This window comes from Coturnix japonica, chromosome 4 (assembly GCF_001577835.2).
Source record: "Coturnix japonica isolate 7356 chromosome 4, Coturnix japonica 2.1, whole genome shotgun sequence".
In the NCBI taxonomy this organism is placed as follows: Eukaryota; Metazoa; Chordata; class Aves; order Galliformes; family Phasianidae; genus Coturnix; species Coturnix japonica.
This window is the reverse complement of record NC_029519.1, coordinates 28236405-28256871: the sequence shown is the minus strand read 5'-3', so window position 1 is coordinate 28256871 and position 20467 is coordinate 28236405. Positions and strand designations below refer to the sequence as shown.

Here is a 20467-nt window from a genome sequence, read left to right as displayed (position 1 = left end):
TGGGAAGAAGGCACAACTCCTCCAGGGGCAGATCTGCAAGACACGCTGCAGTGGATGCAAATGTGCTCTTGCATGTACTCAGTCCTGCAAATGCAGAGCTGCAGATGGGCCCCTCAGCTGTTGCCAGCACCTCTGGGTGCACTCACTGCTGCTCTTGACGTGCCAAGGCTGTGTCCCGCTACTGATGAGCTGTGTAGTCCCAGCACCTGGATTCTGTGGGGAGGTGTTTCTGTGTGCACAGAGAGGCAATATTAACCCCTCATCCCTCTGCAGCCACTGCAGAAACTACAGCTATGTGTGTAGGTGTGTGCATGTTGTAGTAGTTAATATGTGTCTGTGAAGTGACATCCCAGCTCCCTAGCACAGACAGTGGGCTGCTTTAAAGCTCATTTTGCTCCCTTCGCTGTGGTTGAGTATCCTCTGTTACGGTATGAGGTGTTTGTTGGAGGGCAGCAGAGCTCCCCAATAGAACAAGGCAGGCCTGGCCCAAGGCTTAGCCTGGCCAGGGGTTCAGGATATTTCGTTGGTGTGTCTCTGATTTCTCATGCATCCTCAGAGTATACAAAGTGAGTTCAGCTCAGGTTCCTCTGTGGTGTGTCCAGTTGTCAAGAGTTAGGCTACCTGCAGTGCTGTGGTTTCTGTGCACATGTGTTTATGGAAGGGGGGGGGTGGAATGAGTGCAGTTCCTAAGTGAGATAAATGCACCTGTCCAGGCAGAACTGGCTTCCCTGTTTGCTCTGGTTAGATGCTTTTTGTGTCTTATCCATATGCTTCTTATCTGTCTTTCACTCCTCACTGCCACATGGTAAACATGCAGCATGGCTAGATTCAGAAGCTTCCTTCCTTGGATTTGCCTCTTTTCCTCTGTGTTCTGTGGGCAACTTCACTCTTTGCATTTACAGTCTCAGATTTCATAGGGATGGAACAGAGCACCCAGTAGGTATCCAGTGAGACCACACATACCTGAGGAGCTGCCCGAGCCATCCTGGCGTGCTGTGTTCAGCTTGCTGAAGCCCTCAGGGGAATCACTGAGTTGGGTCCTGGGAATTCTGAAGGACTGGGAGCAAAAGGGGCTGTGCTTGTAATGGAATAGCTGAGACTTGGCTGGCAATGGTTTTCCTTGGTAGTTCTGAGGGAGAGTAAGCACTGGATGCAAGGGAGCTGCCTCCTGCCAGTGCACACCACTCCAGCTTCATAGGAAACAGGCACAGACTCATTCCATTAAGTTAAAAAGTAAAGTTTTGGGACTGTCATTGTGGTGTGAGAATGCTGAGGTTTTGTCAGTAATGGCTGCAGGTAATAGTAGCAAAAGCTTTTAATTTCCTTATTGGAGAGGGAGCTTCTCTTCTAATGCAAAGGTGTAGCTAAATTACTTAGCACTTCCAAATCAAGTGAACTGGTGTGCTGTAATATCAGATGAATGTTGCTTGGGCTGCAGAAGCAGGACTCAGATTTCAAAACTAACAGTGCCTATGGAACCTGAATTTCTCATTCCTTGGTGCCAAGGCTGCTGGGCAGCATTTGAGCACATTTGAACCACGTGCAGGGAAGAGCACTGCTCACTGCTTAGTTCTCAGCCTTCCTTCTCCCTCCTGCCAGTCATTTCTGTAGCCTTTGCTAGCCAACTTTACCATATTGTAAGTATTACCATTTTAGTGCTTCTGATTCTCCTATGTCGATTCCTTTATTAAAAAAATCATATATGCCTATATATAAATATATATAAAATACTAGTACTAGGCCCCCAAACAATGCAGCTTTTAAAGCTAGTTATTTAATGATAGCACAGCGGTTCTTGTTACACACGTGATATGTGTGCTTCAACTCTGAGCTCTGAATGCTGTTGCTGTATTACAGTGACTGATGGTTGTTGAGTATGTTGAAGTTGGTAACTTGGCTTTAAGAAAGGAATAAAGGGGCCAGACATTTGAGAGGACTGCTGGTATAGAACATATTAATCTTAAGGCTCCAAGACCAAATAGTTTTAGAGTTCTAGATGATATTTTTTTTATTTGCTGGGTAAATTTAACCTTTCTTCTCCCCTGTGGTGGCCCTCATCATGTGTTATGACAGCAGCTGTGATCACCTCCTGTTTTCCCTACTGCACTGTTACCTCATTTACTGCTTGGAACAGATTACACTCTCTTCACAAATGCTGATATTTTTCAGTTCCCCTTTATTCTACGTGTCCACATACTCGTGTATACTTAATATGTCTAAAAGCTAGCTATGAAGGCAGAATTAATGGTTTCTGAGTATATCTTTCTGTGATACCTAGATCACTGCACTTGAAGTCATTACTTTAAAAGTACAGCATAACAATAAAATTGTAAGATTGGCATAGTGAGGCAGGAATTAGCTTCAATTTTGCAGCAGGTGAGACACTGGTATGACATGGTTGGTTGGGTAGCAAGGGCTGGCAGAGATGCCCCAACCCCCTCATCTGTTCAGAAGTGTGCTAATACTTGTTTTCGGTGTCCAGGCAGGGCTTGGTTTATAAGGTTTGGTTTGCTGTGCTGCTGTTTGATGACAGAGGCAATAGGATGGCGGCTGTCTGCCAAGAGCCAGCATAATAATATATCTATCTTCTGTGTATGGTGTAGGAAGGAACAATCTCTTCCTAATGGCTGGAGTTGAACTTATGAACATCAGCATATTTTCCTTGAAAACCAAATTCTGTCTATGCTACTTCTTAAGAGTACATCTGTTTTAATTAATTAGCATTACCTCATGACATGCCAGATGATCAGGAACAAACTAAGCAATGGCAAACAGACTCTTGTTGTGCTCAAGAGCAGCAAGTTTTGCATCTCAGTGATCCCAGCATTTCCTCAGGGTTCATAAATTGCTTATATGTTTGCAAGAACAGCCGTGAAAGTTCTGAAAATGACTGGTACAGTATGGTGCTGCAGGGCAGTCCAACATTGCCTGTATGAGATTACTTTTCATCCTTGCTGGAGTACATTTTAATTTCCTTCCTCTTTAACTGAGCCCTTATTGCAGAGTACAACTCTCTGTGTTGAGAACTGAAACAACAAACTTGTATTTGATAACGGCACGAGCAGAAATGTGTAAATCTTTTGTAAGGACAGGAGGCACTACAGTTGAATGTGTGTAATTTTGACTTAACTAGCAGTCTGCAATTTTGTGTGGAGACAGATAAAAAAGCCTGTAATTCATGTAGTGTGGTCCATTTCCTATCTGGTACAGAGGAAAACAAAGCTCTGCTGCTCACAAATGAGAAGAACAAAACTTGAGACAAGGTAGAATCCTGACCAAATTTATTGGTGCTTTTAAGACATTGCAGTATTTTCTTCTCCACAAACCTGGAAGCTGATGGTATCTGTATGCCATTTAGGATTTTAACTTGCAGCCCTCTCCCAAATGGGAGGTGTTGTGGTAGGGTTTCACTGGTGAAAACTTTTGCCAGCTAAAGGATTGCTGCTGCTGAACATAAGGTGCATGTTGGATCTGCGGAGGTTGTACACTGAGCAACTCAGTACTTGAGCTATCATAGAAGTTTCCTTCTCTGTCATGAAGGGACTCCTTAGAAATCTTTATCTTTTCAAGTTCTACACATTGTGCTGTTAGCAAATCCAGAGAACTTCATTTTTGAAAAGAACTAATACTTCTTTGAATAGTGCCTCTGGAAGCTTAAGGAGAAGAAAACAGAAAAGGTATCTACATATGAATACAAATTTTATTAGCTCAGCGTGTTCAGCTGGGATGTAAAGATACTGTGGGTTATGGCTGATCTTTACCCTGAAGACAGAAGGCTATACTTTCATAGATGTGTGGAGCACCAACACTTTTGATAGCAGACTCGAGGTGTTCACCTCTTTGTGAAAAGAAAAGTGTAATAATGTTGAAAAATGAGCTTGGTGGTGGTAATGCGGTTTCCCTTCATTAGCTGATTTTTCAACAGTGAAGCATCAGTTTGAGATTTAAGAACTTTTGTTTGTCTTTCGCTTCGTTGCTTGCAAATGGACTATCCAAGTCAGAGTTAAGATAGCATTTTCTTGGTAATAATCTCTCATTGTCAACAAGTTTTTGTTTGGATGCAAAATTCTCTGCATTTTTCCTAAAAATTGTTTCTTTCTGTATTTCAGCTTGTTAGTGACTTATTGGAATTCTGTTTCTACACCTTCCGAGAGTCTCAGGCACTGAAAGTAGAGTTTCCAGCCATGCTGGTGGAAATCATCAGTGACCAGCTACCAAAGGTGGAATCTGGGAATGCCAAGCCCCTGTACTTTCACAGGAAGTGATAGAAAATGTCTTAAACGCAAGAACTTTGCCTTAAGTTTCCCTGTGTTATTCCACACCCATGAAGGACCCAAGAAACCATATTTTAAACATGCTATTTACACTTGTTCTGCAGTCTCTGAATAGTCTAAAATCATACGAGGGGTTTGGGGAATGGAAAACAGTTGACTTGGATTTGGCAAGACCTAGATGTTTGGAAATTACCCCATAACCCTCAAACACTTAGGAAATGTTCCTGTTCCTCTGGATGAAAAGCCATATCTAGTCAATAACTCTTTGATTTTGATATTTTAACAGATGGAGTTTTAAATATGCCATGTAGTTTCTGGTATCGTTTGCTTGTTTTAAAAGGGTTCAAGAACTAATGAGAACTTTTTAAAGCTTACCCTTGGTTTGCACATAAAACGTAAAGTCAATATGGGGCATTAATATTCTTTTCTTGTAAAAAAAAATAATAAAAACAAACAAAAACTATATATACACATATATACACACACACACACAAAAAAAAAAACAACCCTACTGTGTAAAGTAATAACAGAACATTTGGTGTGGAATACTCTGTTATCCCCACCTGTGGCATTTGTTATCCCATGTTATCCCACCCTAGCTGATATACACTGTGTTAAGTGTCCATTTACTATTTAATTAAGAAGGATAAGATGTGAAAACAAATGCCCTGGTATCAATTTATAGTATCTATTGTGCTGGCTTTACAAATAATTTTTTGCAGTCTTTTGCTGTACTGTACATTGCTGTATGTATAAATTGTGAAGGACCTGAAATAAGGTGTAAGGAACTTTTGTAAATGAGACAAAAAAATCTTTAATGGTTAATAGGATGAATGGGAAAGTATTTTTGAAAGAACTCTATTTTGCTGGAGACTATTTAAGTACTATCTTTGTCTAAACAAACAAGGTAATTTTTTTGTAAAGTGAAATGTTCTGCATGCATAATGAACCGTTTACAGTGTATTTAAGAAAGGGAAAGCTGTGCCTTTTTTAGCATCATATCTAATTTACCATCCTATAGTATCTGTTGTAAATAACCACACTTAACCTTTTCAGTTGTATTTAAGCCTTTCTATTTTCCTCCATATTTTTCTCTATTTGTCTCGCTTGCAAGTGTACGTGATGAGCATATCTTGGAAATCCTGCTTCATATTTCTGTAGGAAACGACACTCGTTTTGTGTTTGCCACTTACGAAGGTTTCATTTAACAAGACAAATTACAGTCTCTCCAAAGCTTTTGCCAGCGTAATGATAGCGCGAGTTCCTGCCCTCTACTCCCTTAGTCTCCCAGGGGTGGAGAGGCAGACAAGCCATTGAATGATTTTGCTATTTTTAATTAATGTTTCCCAAATTGTGCTGTTTGTTTGGTTTGTTTTTTTGTTTTGTTTTTCCTTCGAATACTGGATACATGAAATGTCTTTGAAGGTCAGATTATTATTTCAGATTGAGGAGAACGATTTCCGATTATGGTGAAGGGAACATGCAGATCATGACAGTAAGTACCAGCAAGAGGGATAGATGGCAAGGTACCGATACAGGCAGATCAGCAGAGTAGAATTTTTAGTGGTAAACTCAAAGCGCATTTAATTTTGTATGAACTTTTGTAATAATCAAAACACACGGGAAAGAAAACTGTTGACGCTACACGTTCAGCTCGGTCTGATTTTGTCTCAAAACGTTTTCGCTAGGACGAGACTGTGAACAAAACCTTTTTGAGGTGATTTACACTGTATTTCACAATTTATAAACGAATACAAAATTTTGGTGTAGAATAGAGGACAGATGAACTTTTCTGAGGCTCAACTGTTGCTACCGTATGCTAATTTAAATAGAATAGTTTGGTTTTTTTTCTGAGTCCTAATCTGTAGTGTTCTCTCTGGGTGACACTGATGTTTTTGAGCTATGATTTGTCCCTTGACCAGTCAGAATGTAGCATTTCTTTGAAACAGTGGTCCAATAGGCGTTACATACCCTTTCTGATTCCAAATTTTGAGGTGTGCTTTGGTGCACTGATGACAGTCAGTGCTACTTGTCTTTTTAAATGACACCTGCCTTATGCAATGGGTAACCTGTAAAGACTGTATTCAGAGAGGTTTTTTTTATATATAAATATATACATACATATATTATTTGCATTTTGGAAGTCTAATTCATAGGCAGATCTTTAAATACTGACCTGCACAGCAATATGAAAGCCAAACTTCCAGCGTGAGATACACAGCATGCAGACCGGTTGTTTACAGTAAAGAAACAGTCATACATCCATCTTTTCTCCTTTTTTTTTTTTTTTTTCCCTCTTTTTTTTAATTAATTTTTTTTTTGAGTCTAAAATAGAAAATTTCAAAGCCAGGTTCTGGGTGAATACAGTCTGCAGCAGCTTTTTATATTAACAAAGTTACTGCCTCCTTTTCTGTCTCAGAGTAACTTTGCTTGATTAAAATAGCAAAGCCATATTCTACACTTCACTGTTAAATGCCTGTCCCAGTCCAAATTGTTGTCTGTTTGCTCCTATTTTTGTACCTTATTACTTTTAATCTTGGTTTGGTACAATTCATAATTCACAGAAACTTCATATAATTAAACACACTAAATTAGTTTTAAAAAGCAATTTATATCTTTATGCAAAAACGTATGTCTGTCTTTGCAAACAACTGTAAGCAGATTATAATAAATCCTTTACTTTAATCACCTGTTGTTTATGAAACCATTCATTGATTATTATTTTTTGCCAGAGCTCATTGAAGTAATAGATACAATTGGATATAGATGTTGGAAGAGGCAGTATTCTCTTAGCAAGGACACAAGCAGAATAGCCATCACGTTTTTTTCTTATCTAAACCTGCGTAGAGCAGAAAACAAAACCTTTGGTTTTCAGCTACCATGAAGTTATGTTGAATTTGTTTAGAATGAAATAGGCATTTGTCTCCTGCAAAATACAAAACAAACGAAAACATCCTTTAAGAGTGGGCTCCTGTTCACTGAGCTAAATTATTTTGTTTTAAGAAAGGAGGGGGATATACAGCAAGAGCATTGTATATGCAGTTAACAATGTAAAATAGTGTCAATGTACTGCAGTGGGTATTTCAGGAATACTACACATTGTGCAGCTGACCGGTTGCACAAAATAAAATAGACTAAAGTTTGCAGTAGCAAAATCTTATTAAAACGATACTTTACAATCAGTAATGCAAAAAGCTAATTCACAGGGTGGTGTTTTTCACTGACTTGTTTAAGCATTTATGAAATTAAAACAATTCTACAGTTAATGCACTTTTAATTGTTTATTAAAGATTTGACTTTCTTTTTTTAGAGCAATGTTTTCAGCTGGAGGTCAATGACTTGATAAGATAGACAGCAAAGCAGATCTGAGGCCAGGAAGCTCAGAGGAATGTTTAAGCACTCTTGGAGTTTAACTAGATTCCTGGATGGAAAAATACAAGCAGCCAGCAGTATGGTGTAAACAGTAACATCTATGCATAATGATGCATTTATAATTAGGGGGTTTGCTTCTGTATGTTTAAAGCTTTTTAAATAAATAGAAAATACTGTTTGGTCTTTATGTTAATGTCTGCAAGTACCTATTTTTTTTTTTAATATATATATATAAATTGTACAAATATACCTGAATTAAACTGGTTTGATTGCAAGTACTTCTTGCATTTTAATCTCAAATAGCTGCTGGTGCAGCAATAACCTTAGAAATAAACTTCTGTGCATTTGGAAACAATATCAAACAACACAGTAACTAACAGTGCAATGTAACATCTGTCCCCATACAGCTAACGCTTTGCATTTATGCTGCTCTGTCTATTTCAGCCAGACAGGGCATACTAAGAAATGTCCAACATTGAGGAGTTTGGTTCCCTTAATTAATTGGGGTCCTTGTACTTCCCAAGTAAAAAGTGGCAACACTGACACCAACCACATCCTGCACAACAAAGCAAACCCCGCAACCTTCAGTGGCTGGGCAAGCCTGGCATCCAGCTTGAGCTATCCTAGGGCTGCTGTCCCCACTGATGAGTTGTTTTTTTCCTTCGTGGAAATATGGAGTTACTGCTCCACGTACACGAGCTTTCTCAAGTTAATAAACCGCCTTCTCAAGAGTTGGGCCTCCTCCAATTATGTTAAGAAAGTCAGAAGGGGGAAACACAACTCTTGCTATGCTGGTTTGTTCTGTACTACCCCCGAAATATTTATCACAGAGTTCAGCATGAAGCTCAGGCTGTGATGCAAGACCACCATCTAACTGCACTTTGCTTTTTGTTTCTTTTAATAGTAACAAGTCACACAAACTTTCCATTGCCAAAAATCCTTGCACCTGCCTTCTGTTTGCTGAATTGTCAGAAAAATTGCCCATCTGCTTGGAAGCAGATGTATCTGTCATATGCTGTTCTAGAAATAAGATAATGCTATCGCTACTTAAAAACAAAATGAAACTTCTTCTCTGACCTCAAGCTGGGACACTGCTTTCTCTCAGGTAGCTACAGAGATCAGGACTTTATATTAAGTACAATAAGTATTGCTAAGATAGAAAGTAGTGAAAAATACCTTTTCATTTCAAAGATGTTTGGTAGGTAAAACATGCCATCCGGCAAAGTGTTAAAACAACATTTTAACTGCAGATCTCAATAGAATTAAATGTATTATTTGGTGCTCACCTGTGGTTACTGCAAGTGCAGACGAAGGCATGTGGATGAATTCTGCTGGAGAGAACTCTGCTTGAGGCATATTGAGCCATCAAGGTGCGACTTCATGGAAGGCTTCCCGATAGCCCTGTGTACGGCTCTGGTGCATTTACAGGCTGCACAAACCCTCTGTCAGCAGTGGATGGAATTTGCTCATTAAATTGAAATCCAGGTAAGAATTGTGAAATGGTTTAAAAGAAGGAAACGAAGGAACAGAACAATGAAATTGCAAATTTCTCCCTGAGACTTTTCTATGATGCAATTAATTAATTACAAAGGCTAAGCTAGCAAAAGTTGTAAGCAATGCAGCAGAACCACTTGTTTTCATTACAGGGCAGATAAATCAGTCATGAGATTTTTCTCTCAACGCAATGAAGGACTGGGCACCAGCAGGAAACCTACCGTGACCATCACGGAGGACAATGGTTAACAGCACTCAGCAGCCTGAAAGCCCCAGGGAGAACAGCAAAGTGAAAGTGCTGCCCAGCCAAGGAGTAGAGCCGAGTGCCGGCCAGTGAGTATTACATACTGCACATTCCTATGTAGCCCAAGTGGGCTGGAGGCTCAGCTTTTCCATCAATTATTCTGCAAGCACATGTTAGACTTCAGTCCCCTGTGGAGGTGTTCAATCTCTGTTCCCACAGCGAGGGCAAAGAAAACGTCACGCTGCATAAAAAGCACAGAACAGCTGATTCCTACATGGCCCTCCCCATTTGCAGCCTGCGTCAGGCCTTTGCTTCAGGGAGTCTCAGACTTTGAAAACAGAGGCAGACATGCCACTGCTCACAGTCACCAGCGCATTGCAAGGGCTGGGAAACCCTGCCTGCGGATTAAGCTCAAACCGAACCCACAGCTGGGATGTGAGAACAGCTCCCTGGGAGAGGACTGAGCCCAGAAGTGCTGAGCAGTGCTGCTCCTGCTGCCAGGCTAGAGCCAGACAGCCCTTCAGCTGGCTTTCCCCACAGCTGATTTCCTGTCTCCCATCTTGCTTCAAGTTAACACTACACTTCCCAAACTACAGAAAAGCAAGATGGGAGACAAACTCTGAGAACTATCCTTAGGAAAGAAAACTACAATCTCAAAGGCTGGAAAAGGAGCCTGACTTTTTTGGTAAGATTTTTTTTCTTTAGCATACTTTAATCTTTACTTCCAGACAGTCAGTGTGAGGGCATCTTTTACAGAGCTATTCAACAGTGAGAGTGAAGCATGAGAGGTGCCATGGCTACTCAGCTGCACAAATCCATACCCAGCATTGGTAAGACCAGGCTGATGGTGGAAAACCATATGCTGGAAGGCAGCTACCGCAGCTAAATTCCTAAGAAGCAGCGTGGTTAACCTGAAAGCCAGATCAGATCTGGCTCTACTCACACTGCTGCTTTTGGACAAGGTCTGGGATGTGAGAAAGTCTGAATTAGCATTACTTCTGCTCAGTGCACCACCCCCAGTAGCAAAGTTTTCATCTTTGGGTTCTGAATGGATCCAGCAGTAGCAGGAATCTCAAAACACCTCAGTTAAAAGCAAAAAGGGACACAGGACTGGACTGAAGGGGCACCATATTATCTTCTACTCTACACATCCACCTTCTTAAACCATCTCAGTTAAAAGAAACAAGAAATGCAGAAAGAACAGAGCTAGAGCTGAGAATTTTGGAAGAAAGCAACCAGAACAAGATCTAACAAGTACTGTACATTTTAAACAGCAACAAAACAACTGGAAGCTTACAACTTGTAAGCTTCAAGTTATCACTGCCTGGCTAACTGAGCAGGCAGCATGCCTTGCAGTCATACCTCCTAGGTGAATAACAAGGATTTACATTCTTCCGGTTCTGTCCAAAATTCCCAGCTGGTGGCAGTGGAAGCTGAACTTCTTGGCCACACAGACAGCATCCTGCCTTCAGAACAACTCTTGAAGGTCACAGATGAGTTCCTACAGCTATGGTCCCAGGTGACACTACATCCAGCCAGAACAGCACTTTGCCACGTGAACAGATCTGAGCAAGGAAACCTGCCATCTCTTGCTGTATTTGTTGGTGTGACTGTTTCCTTAAAAGCGTATCAAGGAGCAAATCTGAGAACTGCATTTTCTTTACTGAAGTCCAGAAGTCATTTTCTGTGCTTGGTCACTCAGCCACTGTGCCAAGATAAAAACTGCCTATGGCAGAGTCACTGCTCACATACGAGGAGAATTCACCACAGTGAAACTCCTCCAAGCTGTGAGGTTTAGCGCTGGAGAGCCGTACTGACTTGGCCCACCATTGCTCCATCTGGAAATGATTTGGGCATACTCCAATGGAGCCTCCACAGTCTAGGCAAACGAACTAAAAAGCAGTATGGAGTTAAATCTTAAGGGGACAAGAAACACCTCAACCTTAAGGCAGCATTAACCATTAACTGGTTTACTAATCACATTGGTTAGAAAAACCTACAAGGAAAGTGTATCTGTAGTAAATGACTCTAAATCCACAGAGTCCAATTTAACAAATAAATGAGCCTGTGCTAACATGCCATCCTGTCAGATTTTCCTGCATCCTCTCCACTGCTTCCCAAAGGGTCTTGAATGAGAAAAGAAATACAAAGATTAATGATAGACTGCATATCGCATTTTTATCACACGGCACAGATTTATACACCACAGGGTTTCTAGAAGCTTTTTCTGTGATCACAGATGATAACTTGCTTTCTACACAAATAGTTCTACAAATTCTGAGGCAGCTACTTGAGGACTGTGATACTATGAAGTATCATTGAGACCTTACAAACTACAGTTATGGGAGAGGAAGAAAGGGAAGCTCAAGAGCCAGCCAAGCAGATAAAATGAAAGATCTTTCCAGGATACACAAGAATCACAGAGATTCTCTTTTCCTTTGACTTAGGTTTGCCAAGTTGCCTGTTTTGAGTTCCCCATCCATTATAGAGCCTCTTTGTGACTGACTGAATAAAGCTGCCAATAATTACTTAATGCCATAATTTACACAACCAGACAAAATATTCTCCGGCTAAGGAATGACTAAGGTCAAATACCAAACATCATTTTATTTCATTTACAGTGATAGTTCTGAGTAACAAAGAAACCATGGCAGATAGGAGCCCGTGATAAAAGTTCATGTGTCTTACCTTAATAAAATAAATGAAGTCACAAACACAAAACATAAATGAACTTCTTATTCTTTGAAGACATTTGAAAAAATGTCATGTCTTGATACCTATGATTTTACATACCAATATATCTGTTCCACATCATCTAGTCCACTTGGAAATATAATTTAGGTGTCAGCACGATAGTTTTTTTTAATCCAGCTGTGCTTTCCACACTCAAATAACAATCTGTTAAAAATGGTTGAAATTGATGCGTGGATCTTCTGGACACTAATTCTTAAAAATCATCTTCAACTGAGAGCTGAGCCACAGATCAACCAAAGACTGGACTTCGACGTTACCTTGCAAACAACCATACTGTTACAATTGAAAAAACTATTACAAAATTGAACCTTCTCGCCATCCAACTGTTCTGTCCCCATTAATTCCAAACCTAAAAGAATCTTTCATTTCTAACTCGTTTTTGGCAACACTTAATGTCTTTAAACACACCGGGATCTTCAACCCATAATCAGGCTCTTTGTTGATTAAAAATGGTCACGAAAGTGGAGAGAAGTGACTATAACTAAAATCCATGGATACCATGTACACCTTCTTGGCGATCGATGCATGAAGCTATAAAAACTGAACATAATTTTGTGGAATCAGTCCTCTCTTTCCATTTAGTGTGCCTTCTAGCCATCCTGGCTCCCTGGAAAATTGCACTGCAAAAGAAAAGAAAAGATTCTTTTTATGCTCAAATTGGTCCTTTTAGGTTTAGCTCCATGACACCATGCAAAGTATCCATGAAAATATGCAGTCTCTTGCAAACACCAAGTTGACTTGACAATCTCACTAGGGAAAATGATGAGGATAGTTGATTAAATACTTGCATAATATAAGTAAGTGCTTGAACTATCTTCTGCTTTTGGGTGCAAGAGATTACATGAAGGGAACGATTAGCTAATGGAACTGAGAAAGGGCAGGTTCTTAAGACAGAATTCAGAAACTTCCTGGTGAGAAGTCAAAGTTCCTGTCAAATACTTAAAAACAATTTCAGTAGTTGAGGGCAAAGTATAACCAACTCCTGTCTTGGGAAGAGGCAAAGAATCTGGAAGCTCAGAGCCACAAAAAAGAGTCAGATCTCATTCCAAGAATCATCTGTCCACAGAATAGTGCTTCTAATACAAGAGACCAGTGGACAATATCTAAATCATCAAATGCATCACACTATTCACAAAACACAAAGGAACAGCTTGGAAGGTAAGCCTTGTTCCTTACCACCATCCTAAGTATTTGCCACTACTGATACCAAAGTTAATCCAAGAGTATCTGTGGATCTAAAATAAGAAAAAGTTCTGCTCAGACTCTAAATGCCCCCAAGCAATTCTGTGAGCAACAGAATAAATGAACTCTGGCTTTCTATGTATGTTTTAACCTCACTTGACATAGGCTAATAAAAGAAGCATAAGCCTCATTCATTTGGAAAACAGTAAAAAATGTTCAAATCCCCCTATCAAATTTCTTAGGAGAACACAGTACACTTATCTACTTACCTATTTAATTGTAAATCCCACACCTCTAGTGACCTATGATGTTCTCTACCATGTCAATTTATCCTCAAGTTGCTTTTAAGATGGACGTGACTTAAAGAAATCATCAGACAAATGCTAAAATATGCTGCTGGCCATAACAGTGCTTCATTTAAAACACATTAACGCACTGAGGAATGTGATAATAGTAGCTTTCTAGAAATCAAGGAAATAAAAGTTAAGTCTCGCTTTAAAAAACATTGTAAGGTTCTCAAAATGAGCACTTACTTACAAATTTCCCCTGCCCTTTTCTTCTGTGTCCTAATACTGGCCAGCCATAGCTAGAAGCTGTGCTCAGAAACCATGGCTTAAATAACAACTCTTTCTCCAAGAGACTTAAGCATTTAGAAAACCAGACTGCTTCCAAATGATGCTGTCCATACCGAGAACCAACATGGGCACATAATTAAAATGAATGTGTGCAATGGAAAGATTCCAAGGGAAAAAAACACACAGAAAATTCTCTTTTAGAATCTCTGTACACACTGAAACTCACAGTAAGTTACATTACTATTAGTAATTAACAGGCCCTCCTCTTTCTTTGTCATTTTAAAACCATGATTACAGTGTATACATGCATTTAGAACTGTGATGCTGTAACCAGCACAAGCCAACCTCCAGAAGCTCTGCTGCAACAGCTGCCATTGCACCCAGTGAGCCAACATGCCAGCTCTAGGGGCAGCCCAGCCTCTGCCTGAAGTATCCCATGTCTATGGGGCACAGCTGTGTTACAGGAATGAAACTCCCCAGAACAGCAGATAAGAAAGAAAAGCAACCTGAAGAGCTGCAAGTAAGAAATTTCTACTTGTCCTCTGAAGCTCAACCCAAAATACGTTTGGGTCAATTTATGTGACAGAAAAGACAGTGATTACTGGCATGTCAGTGTCTATAAACCAAAAGCCTGTTAAAAACAAAGGCAGCCCTTGTCTGAGGTGATTACAGTGGACAGGGCCCTAAAACTTACCCAGAGGAGGAAATGGTCAAACAGTATGGAATCTCTTGGCTTGACACAGCAGCAAATTTCAGAAGAAACGTTCTCCAAATAAGTTTGATAATGTAATAGTGAACTCTGAGCACTGCAGAATGTTCAGATGCAACACATGAGGCTGAACAGCAGGGCTGGAACCAGATGATCTTTAAAATGCCTTCCAACCTAAGCCATTATGTGATTCTATGATTCTATCACATTATTATCTAGAAGGCTGAGATCTGTGCTTGAGCAACTGAATACCACACTTTACAGACAGCTCAGAGCCTCACTATTTCCTTGGCACAGTTTTCTTACAGATTGTGAGCACTGAAGAAAGAACTACCACTCAGACCACACCTAAACTCACCATTTCTAGTCAGAAACCTTTTTAAAAAAAAACCAACACATCAATAATTCTTCTTAGTATTCAACAGCGATGGCAACTGTCATCTTGAGTAAGATTATGCTCTCTTTCAGATCTCCTCGTGCATTAAGACAGCCACATATATCAGTCACTTCTGTGGGCAAATGAGGTAAATGCAGAAGGTGCCCAAATGTGAAGTTGTTTGAAACACCCGATGACCCTGTTTTCTTTGCTGAGTTCCAAAGCATGGTGTGCAATAACATTCATTTTAAAAGCCCTTACTACACAAAATCCATTCTGCTATCACAGCTCTTCCCAAGCCAGGCCATAGGCTGTTTCTAAAAAAACAGCCTGTTGAAAAGATGCTCTTTATTGTCCCCTTTCTGCCATTCCTTCTCAATCAACAGACACCACAATTCTTAGCACTTTCTCAGGCCCGCTTCATTTAAAAATAATGCTGCAGAAACTACTCATTTGGCCATAAAACTATAACTTCTCATTGGGCCTATAGGACTAAGTCTTATGCTGGCTAGGGATAGCACCTGTGCTGTGAAAGACAGGGAATTGACAATTACATATGCCACTGAAGATCTGATAAGGGTATAGCAGCTGTGCAATCAAAGCTGGCCATCAAAAGCCCTCCCACTCTGAGGACAGTGGAAATAGCAGCAATCTGCAGAGTCCAGAGGGGATGGCAACCTCCTCAACACCTCCTGCAGGGCCATCTGAGTGGTCTCGCTCTTGTGAAGGCAAACTGTACACAAGGAAGATTTCTGACCATCAGTATTGGCTGTGAATGCTACACAGCAATTACCCCAAACTCAGGTGGACAAAACCAAACAAAACCAACAGTCAGGCCAGTTAAGGTCAAGCTACCTTCTGTGGCTTATTAAGACTTCTATTGTAGTCAGTAGAAATTACAAGTGCATATCTGGTACTTCTTGCTGGTGAAGCTATGATTGCAACTTCCAGCAGCAGTTTGAGGTAACTTATCCCTAATGGTATGGAGGGATCTGAAAAGGAGAACATCTGCCCACCAGTACACTCCATTTCTCTGGGTGTAAAACTGAGACAGTTAATGTACATGAATGCGTTGAAAGCCGCAGTTGAAAGGAATACAAAGAAGTCACTTTATTCTCAATTCTACCTCAACAAAATAATTATTTGCACATACAATGCAATGTAGCTTTTTGGAAGTATTACTTTTCTTTGATGTAAATCCTTCATTTGTCAATACCATGAAGAAAGATAGTCCAGAAACCTCACAGTGAATAACAGGGAAGAGAGTGCCCTGGAGGCAAAACCAGGCAGATTAACACAGAGTGGCACTCAGTTACACTGGGTAAAGTAAAGAGGGGATGACCATGGCTGTTTGAATGTCTTTTTGTGTTTCTGCTGTGCTTGGTAGGGACAATGGGCGCCGCATTTTTGCTAAGGAAAATTCCTGTGATAAAAATCTTCCTCAGTTTTCCCCTGAATTGTCATTTTAAATATTGCTGAAAGCTTTGATGAGAGCTACCTTGACAGGTTTTTGGGAAACTTCACCGTAGAACTGCTAGCAATACGGACAAGGAATTTTGTTGTGTAAACACCACGTACTGTACCATACCCAAATACTTCTCTCTAGCGAAATTCCCATTTACTCACTTCTAAGCAATCTCTTTTAAGATGCAGAAATTAAAGACAAGGCTGCAAGAATGGCAAGAGTTCAGTGCCAGGCAGTCTGATTGATTACTCCGTTCATGATTACCAGGAATGACTGCTGGGACCAAAAATACCCACATACAGCCAGTGTACGTCTCTCATGATCTGAGGCCATACTCTGCTTCTTCCCATACGTGCCCTTATCTAGCTGCAAAATCTTCATGCTTTGTCTCTAACCACCTGAATTATAGTGTTAGGTGCTGTCAATAATACAGCCTGTAGCAACTGGGAAATAAAAACACTGGCACAGCCTAAGGTAAATTGAATTGAAGATTGAAAAAAAATATTAAAAGAAAGCAGTGGATATTGTTCAGATTATATTATTCATTTTCTTACACAATTCAATTAAATAGAACAGTTTCCTTTTTCTTTTTTAACTTACCAGATGGTGCCTTAACATTTATATTCTGTGGCACTTTAATAAAAAAGACTGTAGGATTTGGGAAAGCATGCAATAATGAAAACACCTGAACATGTAGAACTCAGATTCTACACAGATTCTTATCAAGTGATGTAAAGCTTAATTTAAAATATTAGTAAATCTAACTTTGTCAGCCTGAGAAACCTGACCTTTTCTCCATTTACATAAAGGAAATGGAGAGAGCAGTAAAGGTTAAGCTTTTACCTACTTGCACCAATACTACATTTAGCAGCTATGACAGGTGCAAGACTGTACCTCACTAAATGCTATTATTCTGTCTCAGGATAGAGCAGCCAGAAAGATTCATCCAGGATAGTAGATGAGAGAGAACTACTGCAATCAGCATCTACAGACCAAGAGAGACAAAGCAGAAGAAGAACAGGAAAGGGAAGTGAAAAAGTGAAGGAAACAAGGCAGAAGAACAGACCAAGGAGAAAGGAGAAAACTCAGCATGCAAACAGTGAGAGATGAGAGACAGGATTAGAAACTGAGACAGGCAGGGTGGAGGAAAGGAGAGACAGATAAAACCCTTGCTAATGGAAGCAGCACTTTTTAGTAGACATTAATTGAACAGTTACTTTAATGGTTGATACTAGCTGTATGTCAACTTGATTGATGCGTTGTCACTTTGATAGTTAAGGTTATTGGTAGAGCTACAGAAATGATGTATTATTACTTTAATTCTTCATTTGGGGGCTTTATTAGGGCATATGGGAATTTAAATTGAGTAACTGAAGAACCTGAATTGATTCAACTGGAATGTGACTCTAGCATTGGCACAAGGGTGCCTAATGTAAAAAGAAAAGGCCGTGTGAAGGCATTTCAGTGATTTCAAATATGAGGACTGGTCTGCACTGTGAGTGAGAACAGCCTTCCACATTGACAGAGCCTACCTACAACATAACCCATTACAAATTGTTATGGAATGGCCGTGAAGTTGTTAAATATATCCAGTTACTGTCTTGTTACTTGCATGCTCTCCTACTTTTGGGGGCTAATCCCCAACCTCCCCTAGGCTGAAAGTACTATGAGGCGAAAAACAACATCTTCCAAATAAGCAAGATACAGTGGAATAAATCAAAACAAATGTACTTAAGGAAATGCAATTAGGTTTTCAAAATGCAGATATTTTCAAAAACTTTCTCCAAGCTTCCAATCTTATTTCAGAGGATGATATGGAAAAAATATTCCTATATTTGAAAATCTATCTATGTGCTGCCAAAGAACAAAATTCATACTTCTTCTTGGACAATCCGACTTTCTAGCTGAAAAACTACCGAGGCTGTAATGGACCAAAACCATGCCAGCTTTGCCATAACACCTAGTGACCTCTTTACAAAAGAAAAGAATCTCAACACTGCTGTCACACAAACACATTATACAGAAGTAACTAAACCTGGGAAGGCTGAATTTCCCAATGGCAACACAACAGGTGTGCAAGCCATAGCACTCTGCATTAGAAATGCCTGTCTCTTACGCACCAGAGCTTTTCTTCCATGCACAAATTTTACATCTGTGGAAGATCCCTATCAGTCATGTTTTAAAAAACCTAAATTAAAATAACTGCTGTAAGAGACTTTAAAAAGAGCAATCATTTAGCTAATCTATCTTTAAAAGATTTCCCATCTAACTTGATTCAGACGTGAATTGCCTGCAAGGCACTTATCTAATAGGAAACACCAAGTGTGATTTTGTAAAGTGGGTGCTAGGAGGGAAGAACCTTGTGGGGACTCCAAACCACCTTACACTGAAAAAACAAACCAAAACAACAACAACAAAAAAATCTATCAACACAACTGAATTCTGGACTAGGCCTACTCTTCATTTATTTGGGAGGAGACATAGTACAGCAATTTCCTTACAGTCTGCTGCTTTAAATTTGGCTTCACAAAGAAGGGGAAGTAGATGTCTATGTCCATGCTATTTTGTTGTTGTTATGACTGCTGAGAAAAAGGAGAAAGGAGAAAAAGGATTCTGCTGAGCTCCCTCCATTTGTTTCAGCTCTATGTGAGCAACTTTTGATCCAGTACTAACAGTTAACAGGGTACATTTTGGGAAATGCAAGGCACACTTAAAGAGCCTTTTAACACTTGCAGGTTGATTTTTTATCCAGCTATTTCAGACTGTACTTTCTCTATTTCTTGCTGGATGTAAGCAGATAATTTGGAATACTTCTCCTTTATTGGATATCCAAACAAAGATTCTCACATGTAGCATCTGTATGACTGGGCAGCGTATACCCAAAGTGTATTTATTCATTCAGACCTAAATACTACTTTACCCCTGGAAAGTACTTATCAGCCTTCTGGCCTAGCAGCAAGATAGCAATGGATAAGAAAAAACAGGCATCACTGCAGAGTTTCTAGTTTCTTTAGCAGCCAGTGTACCCCTTACTACTCACCTGCCTCTAGACAGTATGAAAAGATAAAGTACTGGTCTCAGTTTCACCAAGAATCTCAAGAACCTAATTCACAAATCACTTTGAAACCCTCAATCTCCACAAAACCTGTCTGGAAGTCTTTTGTTTTTCAGAATGAATGCAACTTATCGAGGCCTTGTAACAAACAACAGCCTTATACTGCTCCTGCTGTGAATTAATTTGTACATAAGAATTGTTATTAAATTGCATTCAATTAACAAGATTTGCTGAATTTGTCCAGGCCCTGTTGACCCATTACATACCATCCCTTTCTGCAACAGTATGAAAAAACTCAGCTCTGTTATCTTCTGTATTTGTATTATAGTTGTTACTGGTGAAAGGTTTTAGAACTAAAGCTGTTCTTGTCAATTCAAAGCCCCTGTTTGGTTGCTGAAGAGTAGAGCCATAGAAACATACTGAGGAGCTTCAGTACAGTCTTGAGCACAGAATGACTTTCTGGATGTTCATATGCAATACTACATTTAGATCCACTGAAATTTTTAAGCATAGGGCTTCATGCTGTGAATATGCGTCTTTCTATGTGTACAAATACACATTACACCTGGTCAGAAGACTAAACACTCTTTTCTCTAGAACGATAATCTGGTTTACCTAGAACTCTGCTTGAAAATCCTTAAGTGGATTTATTTTCTTTAAATAAAAGTCTCTGTGATATTTTCAAGTGCTAAAAAATATACTAAAAAACAGTTTCATAGGCATTTTCTCTATTGTTGAACTTCTTTCTTTTTTTTTTTTTTTTTTTTACTGTGACACACATTTTAATACTGTTGAAATGTTAAAACCAACAAGAATCTTCTCACCTGAAGCAAAGGCATTACCCTATATCCTATATTGTTTTCATTTATACTAACACAGTTTCTATGTACCAGAAATCTTCTACGTCACTGACTGCCACAAGCAACGTTGACAGAATAGCAGTTATGCTTGTATTTTTATCCAAAGC

The 20467-nt window shown here is 39.7% G+C and overlaps 2 protein-coding genes across 5 annotated transcripts in view; one reads left to right on the top strand and one right to left on the bottom strand.

Annotated features, from left to right (window-relative positions):
• Positions 1-7833, top strand: part of NR3C2 (nuclear receptor subfamily 3 group C member 2) — a 188604-nt gene extending 180771 nt beyond the window's left edge. Inside the window, exon 8 of the mRNA XM_015861097.1 lies at positions 4110-7833. Coding sequence (XP_015716583.1) covers positions 4110-4265 — 156 coding nt within the window. The 3' untranslated portion in view covers positions 4266-7833. The remainder of the gene's footprint in view (positions 1-4109) is intronic.
• ARHGAP10 (Rho GTPase activating protein 10) overlaps positions 6550-20467 on the bottom strand; it is a 127701-nt gene continuing 113783 nt past the window's right edge. For 3 of the 4 annotated variants that reach the window (XM_015861096.2, XM_015861094.1, XM_015861093.2), the window contains one exon: positions 11967-12758. In XM_015861096.2, the coding sequence (XP_015716582.1) occupies positions 12670-12758 (89 nt within the window). In that variant the 3' untranslated portion in view covers positions 11967-12669. Of the gene's footprint in view, positions 9089-11966; positions 12759-20467 lie in introns of those variants that run through there. The other variant, XM_032444511.1, reaches the window with a different exon arrangement.